This window comes from Protopterus annectens, chromosome 8.part1, assembly GCF_019279795.1.
Source record: "Protopterus annectens isolate FY-2018-M chromosome 8.part1, PAN1.0, whole genome shotgun sequence".
Taxonomy (NCBI): domain Eukaryota; kingdom Metazoa; phylum Chordata; order Ceratodontiformes; family Protopteridae; genus Protopterus; species Protopterus annectens.
In genome coordinates this window covers 549,134,983-549,148,254 of record NC_056742.1, presented here as the reverse complement: position 1 = coordinate 549,148,254, position 13,272 = coordinate 549,134,983, and the positions used below count along the sequence as shown (strand labels likewise).

Below are 13,272 nucleotides of genomic sequence, written 5' to 3'. Positions count from 1 at the left end.
GGCTGGGGGGTAGTGAGAATGGCTGTCCCTTGGTTTGGTGATAAGTCTTTGCCCACCATCAAAACTCTGTTGCAGGCAGGGAATTAGAGTAATCATCGTTTCCAGACTGTGGCAGTGTTGTGTCCAGTCACTTTTTAAGTACCACTGAGTTTTCCTCATATGCAGTCTTCCATATGGAATTAGTAAGATGCAGGATGCCATGAAGCCCAAAGCCTGCAGAATTTTTCTTGCAGATAACTGGGCCTTTGTTGCCATTTCCTTGAAATAAGTAGTCATGTGCATTTGTTTGTCTGGAGTGAGATAAGCCATCTGGGCAGATGTATTTAAGCTTGCACCCAGGAATATTATCTCTTGAGAGGGTACTAGTTTTGATTTCTTTTTGTTGACTGTGTACCCTAGGCATGTTGAAAGTCTTATCACAAACGTCAGATGCTGTAGTAGAATGTCCTTGTTCTCTGCTTGTATGAGGCAGTCGTCCAAGTAAGGATATATTTGTATTCCTCTTTGACTGCAGTATGCAATTACTGATGCCAGGCACTTTGTGAAGACCCTGGGCGCAGTAGTTAAGCCAAAGGGCAGTGCAGAGAATTGGTAATGATTTGAGCCAGCCTTGAATCTGAGATATCTGCCCAGCATGGGCAGAAGCTGCTGTAAGGTCAACATCTTGAATTTTGGTATATCCAGGAAAGTGTTTAGAATAGATAGGTCCAGTATTGGTCTCCATGCTTTGTCCTTTCTGGGTACCAAGAACAGTCTTGAGTAAAATCCTTGTCCCTGCTCTTGCTGTGGCACTTGTTGAATAGCCCTCATGTCCATGAGATCTGCGACTTGTTTTTGGGCCTCTGCCCATTGATTTTTTTGGCAGGTCTGGCCAACCGTTTGCCCCTGGCAGGGTATGGAAATGAAACTTGTAGCCTTGTGACACTGTCTAGAACCCATTTGTCCTGGGTTATAATGTGCCAATTTTGAGAAAAAAGTGCTAGTTTTCCCCCTAAGGGTGCTGCCAGAAGATAAGTGCTTGGTGCAGACAGAGGGAAGTCATTGGGACTGTTTCCTGTATGATTGTGATTTGTCTTCTCCACCTTTGGAGGTAGAAGCACTCCACTGCTTAGACCTGTAGGATCCTTGTGGCTGTGATCTGCCTCTGGGGCATCTGGGTTTGCCCCTTTGAGGTCTGTCTGAGACTGGAAAGGACCAATTCTTTGTAGGCCAGTGTCTGCTAAATCTAGGTGGTTGTACCTGTACGAAATCCTTGACTGTTGGAACAGACTTAGCTTTGTCCTCCATTTTCTTTAACACCTCTTCTGCTTTAACACCAAACAAAGTATCATGTTGTAAAGCAGCATCTAATAATTTTGCTTTAACATGGTCAGGCAGATTTTGTTCCTTTAACCAAGCATGCCTCCTAATGACAGAACCTGTAACAGCGGCCCAGCAGGAGGCCTCCAGAGAATCAAACCCACACTGCAAAGTATGCTTTCCAACTTGTTCAGCTGTATGCAATAAATCCTGCATTTATTTGTTTTCTGCACATTCTGAATTTGCCATCATTTTCTGTTTAAGCAGTGTCATGATATATTGCTGATATTTGAGCAAATTAAACTGGCAATTTAAGGCCCTTATAGCCAAAGTAGCAGATGTGTAAATCTTTTTCCCCATCTATCCAGTGCCCTAGAATCCCTGTCAGAGGGGGTAGGGTTTTTTGCAGTAGAAGCCTTGACCCCTTTTGGACCCTGAGAAATAGTTTCTGGGTCTGCAGTAGGGCTTTTGAAAAGGAATTTATGAGAGTCAGGGACCGTGTAGTATCTGTCTGGCTTAACAGGAGCTGGAGGTAAATAGTCAGGGGTCAGACTAGACTCCGAGAACACATCATCTACAATGTCCAACACAGGTGGAATAGCTAGAGGCCTGTGTTGAGGTAGTAAAAGGAAGTCTCTGAGCCTTTTCTTAGATTCTGAAAAATCTTGGCTCTCCCAGTGGAAGTGCTCCCTCATGGTATGCAAGGTTTCCCCAAAAAGAGTAGTCCTCAGGAGGAGAAGCTGAATGAATCGATTCTTCAGCATCAGAATCCTCATAGGGGGGAAGAGAATATTCCTGATCAGAAGAAATGGAAACCTGATCCGAAGATTAATAGTCTGTCTCTTGCCTATGCCTCTTATCAGGAGGGGGATGGGAACCCCTGATCAAGATAATTAAGTCTTCGGCCATTTTGAGCATCTGTTTTTTGGGCATGGAGGCTTGTCCTTTTGGCTAGAGAACTTGTTTCTTTGCCTTTAAAGGTGTTTTAGTCTTCGTCTTTGAAGTTGGTTTAATATATAATTGTTTAGGTCTGAATACACCCTCAGAAGCCGATGCCTGCTCAGCGGCTCCGGACCCATCTGAGGGAATAACCTCCGAGGCTCCAATACCTTGAGTTTCCAGCAGTCCGATCGACTCCACGTGGGAGTCGGTAGCAGCCTGCGACTCTAAAGTAGCGGGCGTCACGGGCTACGAAAGCGCCTCACTGAGAACAAGCAAACCGGCGACTTGCTTAGGAGAAGCTTCGTCATTGGTTTTGGACCTCGGTTGCCTGTCTTTTTCTTTGCGTTTTTTGTGAACTCCGGTAGTCGGATGGCTATCTGACGACATTGTATAATTAAATCTTCACCCAAAATAGCTTAATGCAAAATTGTACCAACGCTTAATAGTGCATTTGTTAAATCTAGCACAAAACCGACAACTAACAACGTCGTGGTCAGGGCCTAGGCAAGGAATACAGTAAGAATGAAAGTCCTTATGAGGTATTTGCTTCCCACAAGAAATACAATTATTAGCTTTTTCTGACATCGGTCTGGAGCAAGAAAAAAGTTTTCACAATGGGGTACTTAGCTTTTAATGAAGACTTTGGATCTGAAACTCGAACATGAAAATCTCAGAAGTTGGCCGACCGGCACTTGCGAACTGCTTCTGCTTCGGGCACCGCGCGGCAAGAAAGACTGAATAAAATGGCGTTGGCTGCATCTTTTATACCCCTGATGAACTGACGTCAGGGAAGAGGTGACAGCAACCAACGCAGGACCCAAGACTTTGGAATTCAGGACGACTGAGGGCAACCTGCCAGCAGGATAACCCAAATGTAATGACTAACAGTGAAACACGAAGAACATCTTGGAGATGACAGGAAATGTGCATTAGTAGAATACAGAAGACCGATACTCATTCTGACTTATCCGCACAGACGGCTTCTGATGTTGCTAAGATATACTTGTATTTTTAAAGTACATGCTATATTTGTTAACATGTTATAAAGGAAACTTTTTATATACATGCAAGAGGAGATTAACCTGTTATCTATATGCACTTCTTATAGCTCACTCTTGGCACTGGCATTTTTGGCAGGCATCGACTTTCACACATAAGCAGCCTTATTAACTGTCATTACAAGTATTATTGTTAAAACTGGTTATCTTACAGTCTTTTATCTTACTTCATGGAAATGTAAAGTACTATATTGTCAGCAACACAGGGGTATTATGCCTCTAAGATGGCCCATAGACACCACCAGGGGAGTGCTGGGCACAGTGAGAGGTGACAGCAATTGTATACAATTGACTTTTGGGTTGCAAATGTGTACACATTTTGTGACAATTATGTGGAAAGCATGTATAGAAAGTGCATTATGTGTTACTCCTTGGATTGTACAAATTCTCATTTTCCCACTGTTTTGGGGGTGGGGAAACCAGCTACTATGTGTGTGTTGCCACAACAGAAGTTGGTTTTCCAGAGTTTTGCTCTTGTAAATGTGTAGTCATCCTGGTATTTCTGTGGTAACCTATATAGTATTCCATTGGTACTCCTTGTTTTGGACTAATCATTGTTTTGTGTGCGAGTGTGATATGTTACAAACACAACAACCACATATCACATACCTTATACTCAGTTACAACAGCAGGTAACAGTAAGCAAAGACCCACCATTCATTTGTGTACTTAGACATTTACTGTTATATTCCATGTTCAACACTTACCTTGACTGTCCAGCAATTACAAGTGTTTTACTTCAGGGCTAAGTCTGTGTGATGCTAGCAATACACAACCATTACACGGGTAAGTAATGGCTGTGAGTAATGCCTGGCATCAATGTTAAAGTATATATGTGCATAGGATGCAGGTTTTACCCCCTTAGGTGCTGAGCATGTGTACTACCCATTGCCTCTTGACCAGGGTGAAGTCATATCGAGCACGCCTATGTCTACCTACACCCACAGCGGCTGGTGGCTCCCCTCTGACTCCTTACCTGCTTGTGGCAGTGGTAACTTTGACAGTGGTAATGGGATGTGTGCCCTTTCCTCTTGGTGTTCCTGCTGCAGCTGTTTTTTCAAAATATTGTGAAGGATTGCACAGACAGTGAAAATTTCAGCCCAGGTACACAGATTGTATTGCAGCACTCCCCCCAATGTACCTAGGCACTGGAACAGTGACTTCAGCAGCCCAAACACACGCTCTATCATATTTCTTGTTCAAGCATGTGCCTCATTATAGCATTCTTTGGTAGATGTGTGTGCATTTCTGATGGGTGTCATCAGCCACTGCTCCAGTGCATTCCCTGCATCCCCCAGTAAATGACCATGTGGGATATAACCCCTGGAAAACCTGTGATGGAGTTGGGAGTTGTGACAGATATGCTAGTCTTGGTAACTGCCTCAGTTGCCAGCACACACATTCAGGATGATTCCCTTAGCGTTATACACGACCTGGCAGTTAATGGAGTGGAAGCCCTTTCTGTTGATGTACACCCTTCTCGGTTCCACAGATAGTGCTTTGATTTTAATATGCATGCAGTCTATCACACCGAGGACTTCAGTGAAGTGTGGAGGGTAGAAATCTTGCATAGTTGCCACTCTGTTCTCTAGTGTATGGGGAAACTGTATATAATCACTGTCATGTTGTAGCATAGCATTCAAGAACTGATACAAGAACCTAGATGCTGATGCCTGCGACACCACCAGCATATCCCCTGTTGGCCTCTGAAAGGTTCCTGTAGCTCTCACCTTAGTCTCTACCAGTATTGGTTTCCCTTGATTTGCCCCTGTTCTCAGTTGTGGATGACAGAGGGTAAAGAGTTCCTGTAGTGTGCCTCTATCCACCCTGTAGTGCTCATCATGCAGACCATGGAAAGTTAAAGAGGGTCTAAACACCATTCTCCTTGTCCGAGGTCTGTTAGCAGCAGCAGCACAGACTTGGGCCTGTTGCACATATACATGTATATGAGTAACTGCAGCCTCTAACACAGAAGTTTCCATGGTTGGATTCCAATAAGTTTTCAAATTCGCAGGAAAAACCTACAATGAGTCGACATGATTGCTTTATAGTTTGTTGATTAGCTCCTCCATCTTGGATTTGTTAATTAGCGTACTCTTACTCCTCTATTGCTTTATAGTTTGTTGAATAGCTCCTCCATCTTAGACTTGTTAATTAGCGTACTCTTACTCCTCTATTGCTTCATAGTTTGTTGACTAGCTCCTCCATCTTGGATTTAATTAGCGCACTCTTACTCCTCTATTGCTTTATAGTTTGTTGACTAGCTCCTCCATCTTGGATTTGTTAATTAGCGCACGCTTACTCCTCTATTGCTTTATAGTTTGTTGACTAGCTCCTCCATCTTGGATTTGTTAATTAGCGTACTCTTACTTCTCTATTGCTTTACAGTTTGTTGACTAGTTCCTCCATCTTGGACTTGTTAATTAGCACACTCTTACTCCTCTATTGCTTTATAGTTTGTTGATTAGCTCCTCCATCTTGGACTTGTTAATTAGCACACTCTTACTCCTCTATTGCTTTATAGTTTGTTGACTAGCTCCTTCATCTTAGACTTGTTAATTAGAGCACTCTTACTCCTCTACTGCTTTATAATTTGCTGACTAGCTCCTCCATCTTGGATTTAATTGGCGCACTTTTACTCTGCTTCCACTTGTCCTTCTTGCTTCTCTCTCTCCCACTCCCCCCCCCATATATGAACCTATTTAGGTATGGTTTCTATTCCCCTGTCCTCTTCTTATCCACATGCCCATCTGCCCCGTGACTCATCCGTGCCTTCTTCCTTCAAACTATCATTGGCAAGTACTCTATCTGCTCTTTTTTAGGCTATTTCTCCTTGTATCTACCCCATCTACCCCTTTCTCAGCAGTAATCTATTTCATATTTTCTTTGCATCAGGGCTTGCAGATTGTTTTATTTTTTTTTCTGCTTGTACACTTATTAATCCCATACTGTATATTGAGACTTTAATATATCTATAAATACTCCTGTATTTTATGTCATGTAACTGAAATTTTCTGTATTTTGTGTTACCTCTGAATATTTTTTGTTCTGTATGGAGATTTTTCTCCCCGGGCCTCTGCTGAAAAAGGGCACATGCTCAGTCAGACATACCCAGTTAACAAATGTCAAAATAAATAAAATAAATAAATTCAGCTGCTTACGCTGTAATTAGCATGTCATATTTGTCATGTAGAGCCACTTACTGAATACAAAATGGCGAGCTACCATATGCGTACTGTGGCGCAATGCCCATACAGTCTTAGTGCACCCTGTAGGCTTTATTGAATTTGCACCCCAGTATTTTTCTTATGAAATGCTGCTCTTCCATAACGTCCCATCACTATGGCTGTAAAAGAATACTAGCTTTGATGACTAAGATGCCACTAAAATGTTTTCTATTTATAAAAGTATTTTCAGAAAGTAGTGACTATTAATGTTACTTTACTAAAAACAAATATTTATTATTTTTAACATGATAATCTGCAATAGCTTTAAAGTTTCTAATTTGTATGTCAAACTCTTCTTGTTATTAGCTTGTAATGGACTTCCTGCATACGCACAGGAATAAAAATTAAGCTGAAGCCCCATCATCCTGAAAAGGCAAATGCTCAATAGCAAGCATTACGGTAGTTTACTGGGACTACAGGCATTACGGTAGTCTACTGGGACTACAGTAAGAGTACTGATTGCAACTGCTCTTTGAGCCCTGGTTCAGGAAGAGTTAAAAGCTTTTCAAGTACAAAATCAACAAAGGCATGGAAAATGGACAGCTGTGACAGTTAAGGGATCTAAGCCACAACACAGCAGAAGAAAACGTGCTTTTGGACCCCATGTTCAGTATTTTAGATTTTCTCTATGTTGGCAAGGAATCAAAAGGCCATGCTCTCAGAGTAATACATGTACGAAAGAGATGACACAAGAATGTCCACAATGAGACTGACTTGCCAGGTAATGCTGACCTTGTGTTTGTAACAGTCCTGGCTACATGATAAATTTTGTCCTTGTATGGCAGCAATGGTGATACCAGTCTCTATTATTCAGCCTTCTATGCTGGAAAGGATTTGGGAATGGGTGGCTTGTTTTAAACATCTAGCCCTTGAATATGCCTAAGGCACAGAAACAACATGTGGATTCTTCCTTATCAGCACAGCTATGTCTACAAAGGTTCACTAAATTCCACATCATCACAGTTTTGGACAGTAGAAGCTGGTCAATCTTTGGCAAGGTCAATATCAAGGTGGCTCTTACGGAAGAATTCCTCTGTCCTAAACACGCCATCACACCACTGAGTCAACAGCTGATAGTGGGCATATACTTCTCTGGCAACCAAAGAAGCAGAATTTGAGTGCTTCAGACTATATATAGCAATATGGCATCCACAACATACTGCACAAGACAGAACAAACCAAGACCCTCCTTTTCTTTCCATACATGCTCACTTAAGTGCCTGTAGGGAAAAGCAGAGATCACAGGCTAGTGCAAGGAGGACTTTCTCAGCTTCAGATTTTATATTTATTTATTTTACATTTTTTTTCCCACAGAGTTAAGAGTCCTCTACTGGATAGTGCACAGCGTGTTATTAGCCAATCAGTGACAAGGAACAGAATACAGAATGTAGCCTCAAATAGGTGTATACTTCAACTGAGATCTTGCTATAAGCACAGTAACTAAATAAAATGTAAATTACTGCCAGCTAGGTCACTCGCATTAATTCTATATGTTTTGCATAATATGGGTCTAGGACTATTCACTGAAAGCTCAATTCACTGAAAACACAATTCACTGAAACACATTTCACTGAAAGTTCTATATGGCCTTTTCCCCACTGTAGTGCGACTCTGGAGTTAGAATATATAGTAAGGGGGGGTGTGAGGGGCAGCACCCCCCTATTTTAAATATTTTGAACTATACACATGGATACTTGCAATTTCAATAAATTACTCTCTTCAAAACGCAATATATATCCAAACTATGTGGGGGGCGGTGCCCCCCACACCCCCCTTACTATATATTCTAACTTCAGGGTCGCACTACAGTGGGGAAAAGGCCATAAATAACTTTCACTGAAATGTGTTTCAGTGAATTGTGTTTTCAGTGATTTGTGCATAGTCATTTGACTTTCAGTGAAATGTGCTTTCAGTGAATAGTCCTAGACCCATATTTGTACATACATACACACACACACACACATACCTTTGAGGCAACATGCATTACAGTATACTAATCATTTAAAATTAACACTACAGTAAGCATGTCATAGGATAGTAACATCAAAAAGAAACTATCTGTATACAGTTTATTATATTTAAATAAACTAAACTTTTTCAGTTCTTCCCATAATGTTAACTCTGGAATAGTCTAAATATTTTCTGGTTTCTTCAACATTCCGCCTTGTTTAAAGAACTTAAGAAGACTATTTACACTGGAGGCATGTATTCTTTATGAGATAGTTCCTACTGTACCAAAGCTTCACCTGGAGGCACACTCTGCTGCTAAGTTTTCACTGCTAAAACTTTCAGTCTCTATTTTATGGTACAGGACTAGTTTTAACACTTCTCGTTTTTCTCCTTTCTTAAACTTTAACATATTTTCTTGTACAAATGTATGTTACCTCTTGGCCCTGCTGCTTTACTATAGTCATTTTTATAGAATTTCTGATATCCATAATTTAATGCTTAATGTTCCTTTTTGTTATGAGCATATCCCTTTTGTGCATCTGTAAATGCCTTTGACACACTACTACTCTACACTTTTGCAGAACCACAGCTTTCTATACCATTTTGATAAGCATCTTTCTGCAACAAAACTGGCTCATTCAATGAAGCATCTGCAACCACTTTCCTGAGTACTTCACAACTCTCTTCTGGTTTCCATGTTCACTCTCAGTCAACATCTTGGTCTAACAGCTTTCTTAAAGGCATAGTTATCTCGGAATAGGATGCACAAACTTTGCAAAATGTGCAGAATTTCCAAAAACCTCTAGTATGCCTACTTATTGTTTGCCTTCAGTCCCTCTGATGCTAAAATACGACTCTGTGTCAGACTTGATGTTCATATTTTACATTTGCTTTTAATTAACTTGAAATTATTCTGCATCAATAATTTAACTATAGCAGTCTCTTATTGTACACTTCTTGTGTCTGTCCCACATTGCTAAATTACTAAATATGTTATAAATGAAGTCTTCAATTATTAGTGCAACAGCTCCGAGGAACGCTTCTCATGCTGAAGAAATATCAGTCAGAAAAAAAGGAATCAGGACCTTCTATCATCTGCCCAAAGCTCTAGTTTGTATCCAGTACTCACCAAAACAACCTCCAGCAATACTGAGACTACATGCCAAAGACAACCATTAACAGCATATAAATGTTCACTTTTAATAACTGTAGTCAGATCTCACAGATCAATCCAAATGCAAGATGAGTCTTTGTTTAAAGTGTACAAACAGTGACAACACCATTTAACCATTTGGTTGGCTCTAAATGCTTAACTGTGACAAAGTTTCAAATTCACTTCAATTCCTGTTCCATTTTTAGTCTTCAGAGCTAATGGCATTTTCCAATAAGCATAGTAACATTATTTCACAGCTATGGACAATAAATAGATGCCACACAAAAGACATCTCCCAGATCCATGCCCTGACTCTCCAGGGCTAACAAATGAGAATAGCAAAATAAACTTTCCAAGGAGTCAGAAGGTCCAACAGAGAAGGGTTACCTCCAGGGAACCCACAAAGGAGCAACAAGGGGATCAGGAGTTGGCCAAGCAAGAAAACAGTGGGAACATTCAAAGGCCTCATGGGGTCGGGGGAAGAACAATTAAAAAAAAAATCAATGCTGATAAACAAATGCTGATTGCCACTGGTACTGGTACAAGAGGAATATTTTTATCCAGAAACCAGACAAATGAGGAGTATTTATTTACTTGCTGCAAACCTTTTCTAAATACCAACATGTAATGATATCTGACATACTTAAAAAGTACTTACCATCGCTCTCCGCTTCCGTTACATCACTTGTGTCTTGTTCTTCCTCAGGTTCTTCTGACGGCTCTGTGGTTAGGGAGACAAATTTGTATGTTTAGTGTGAAAACAGTAATGATTCAAAATAGATCCACTGTAGTTGCTGCTTGGGTCAAATGTAGAAAGAAATTAAAGGAGTAACTTGTACCACAAATAATTTAAAAATCAGGCTCTACAACAAAAAGAATTAAAAGGTTAAAAAAGGCACATTCTGCATTCTGGTGCATACTATAGTAGTATAACAATGATACCCAGACTTAGTCATACAGGCCACACGGAGTCGTTCTTCATCATTTAAAAACACTACTATGCCAGCACACAATAACACACGCACAGATGTTCCACAAAAAACACTGATCGCTCTTCTATTCACTGGCATCATTTACTGAAACCCTTATTAACTTACCAGAATACCGGTAACTTTACGAGACACAAAGTAAAAGTATCAGACACGATGACAGGCATTCTGCAGAAACCAGGTACACAAACTGCTGCTCAGGGCTCAACCAAAACAATACAACTATATTCATGTGACTAGTTTCATTCTACCAAATGAATCTTCTTCTAAATGACCTTATGACTATAAAAGCCACCTTCAACATACATATGACCAAATGAATGTTGCACCAAACAAATGGTGCTTTAGTAATATTTGCTAATCCTAACAGAGTCACTAATGCTAGACCTCACCTAACAAAAAAAAATTTTTTGTAACACTACCACAAGGGTTACACACATGCACACAAACGCCAAAACACGGTCACTGCATTAGATCTATCCCTTACTCTAAACATTACCTGCACATACACACCCACACTAAAGCTATCCCCTTACCTAAATTACATACACGGATGCAGGCATACACACACAGAAACACACACAAGCACACCCTATCTTCTTACCTATCCCTCATACATTAGCGCTTAGACCCCCCCAACACAATAATATACTTACCTGTTTCAAAAAAACATCCATTTAATGTAATGAACGTTCAGTAAAAAATAGCAGCTTTAGTCTTGTTCAAACAAATGCATATTTATCAAAGCTACTGGACTCATATTCATACACACACATCTATACATATATATTTGTGTGTGCGCATTTGTCTTTTTTCACCAAGTGGTCGAACAATGTAATCCTCACTGGAACATGCTGACTCTAAATTCCCATAAATGGAGAAAGATATAAAACTTACCCACCCCGCGTCTAACAATAAACAGTTTCTTCATGCAATATCTACTTTCAGACTAATGGTAACACCATCCTGAACATGAACCCTTTCTTTTATTTAGAAAAGGGACGTTCGAATGGAATTGTGCTGCTGCAGAAGCAATCAGGGCAGCGGTAGTCGATCTGCCAGTGACCAGATTTTGTTTGAGAATACTGCACAATAAAGCAGAGTCTAAAAATCTAGTTTTTTCTTCCGTAGATTCAACTCGCCTGATCCTGTTAAGTAGACGGTCACTCAGACAAAATACTTTACTGCACTCTGCTGACTTCACTACAGTACAACTGAAAAAAGGAATGACTACTGCAGTTTGTCTATACTTTATTTAATCTGATAAACTATGTTGTTGATGTTGGTTCCTGATGTTTAGAACTTTGATGCAATATGGGCAAGCTTAATCCTACTGATGGGTCTAGTCAGTCTCTTAGCAACCCATTCAGCATTTAATGGAGCCTGACTTGTATCATTTCATTAATCAGAATGGATGTGAGTGCATCACAGGACTTAGGATCAGGACATGCTGGCTCTTGATTGTTCATGATTACTGAAGTGTGCTTTGTATATGATCTTGCTCAGACAAGACCCTTTGCAACACAGTTTGGTTACACTAATTTATTTAAAATCGCCTCATTGTATTTAATGGGCAGGATCACTGAATTATCGAGATATACCACTTAAGAAGCACTGTGCCAATGGAAGTTGTAACCTAAATGCAGCCAAATAAGCATATAGTAGCTTTGTATGCAAATTCTTGTATGTATCAAGTACTACTACAACGTTCTGACCGATTTAGTAAACCTAATGTTAAGTTTAAAATGGTTCATAGGTAATTACTTGGCTGACAACTACAGGAGGTCTTTTTAGGCCTAGCCATGTTTCCCAAATGTTTTTTTAAACTTCTTATAGGAGGATATATGTAAATGACACCTTAAGGACAAAGCAGTGTTTCATCGATATTGTTTCTAAAAGCCCATTACTTTTTAATTTTTAGACTTTACTGCTACATTAAAGCCAATAAAGACAAACCCTACTAAGAAAAATGCTTTCTTTCCAGTTCCTTAAAATTAATTGATATTCGGATTACATTACAATTACTGAGTAGCAGCCAGGACTTTTCCATGCAAATGGAAACTATATTTTATGGGGTCTCTGGCTTTTGATCAAACATTTATAAAATAAATACTGTGTTTTGAAGTTAATTTGCTGAATGCTCGGAATATCGAACATCTGGCATTGCTCTGTTGGAAAAGGCAGGCGTCTCATACTGCTTAGTTCTCTAGCTCACCTCTTGGCTGAGGTGCTTTCAGTGTGCAGTCTGTACACCTGTCACATATCCACGCGGGTTAATTTTGGCTGTTTTGTTTCCTTTCACACTCAAGAGACACTCCTCCAAACTGCTCACAAGTGTGCATTCTATAACACAGTGGCTTCCTACCACAGAATAGTTTCTCTGTTGAGTACACACTAAGTGCAGAGAGGTTTTTGGTCTCCCCATGACCTTGCAAAAGATAAAGGTGGAATCAGGCAATGAATAAAGGATAGTGGAAATAGGGCCTTCACATCAACTTGATGTGATGTATGAAATCAGTGAGGTTTACATTAGCGGCCTTAGGTCAACTGGTGCCCTAGGCAAAAGGGCTCCATGGTGCCCCCACCATAGCACCTGGTGCCCCCATCCTGGTCTACCTACACCAAATAAATACTAAAAAAGCGCCCCTGCTACA

The 13,272-nt window shown here is 40.3% G+C and overlaps 1 protein-coding gene across 1 annotated transcript in view; it reads right to left on the bottom strand.

Annotated features, from left to right (window-relative positions):
• The window catches only part of CENPT (centromere protein T), a 687,603-nt gene that overhangs the window by 111,216 nt on the left and 563,115 nt on the right, over nt 1-13,272 (bottom strand). Inside the window, exon 10 of the mRNA XM_044082068.1 lies at nt 10,288-10,350. Coding sequence (XP_043938003.1) covers nt 10,288-10,350 — 63 coding nt within the window. The remainder of the gene's footprint in view (nt 1-10,287; nt 10,351-13,272) is intronic.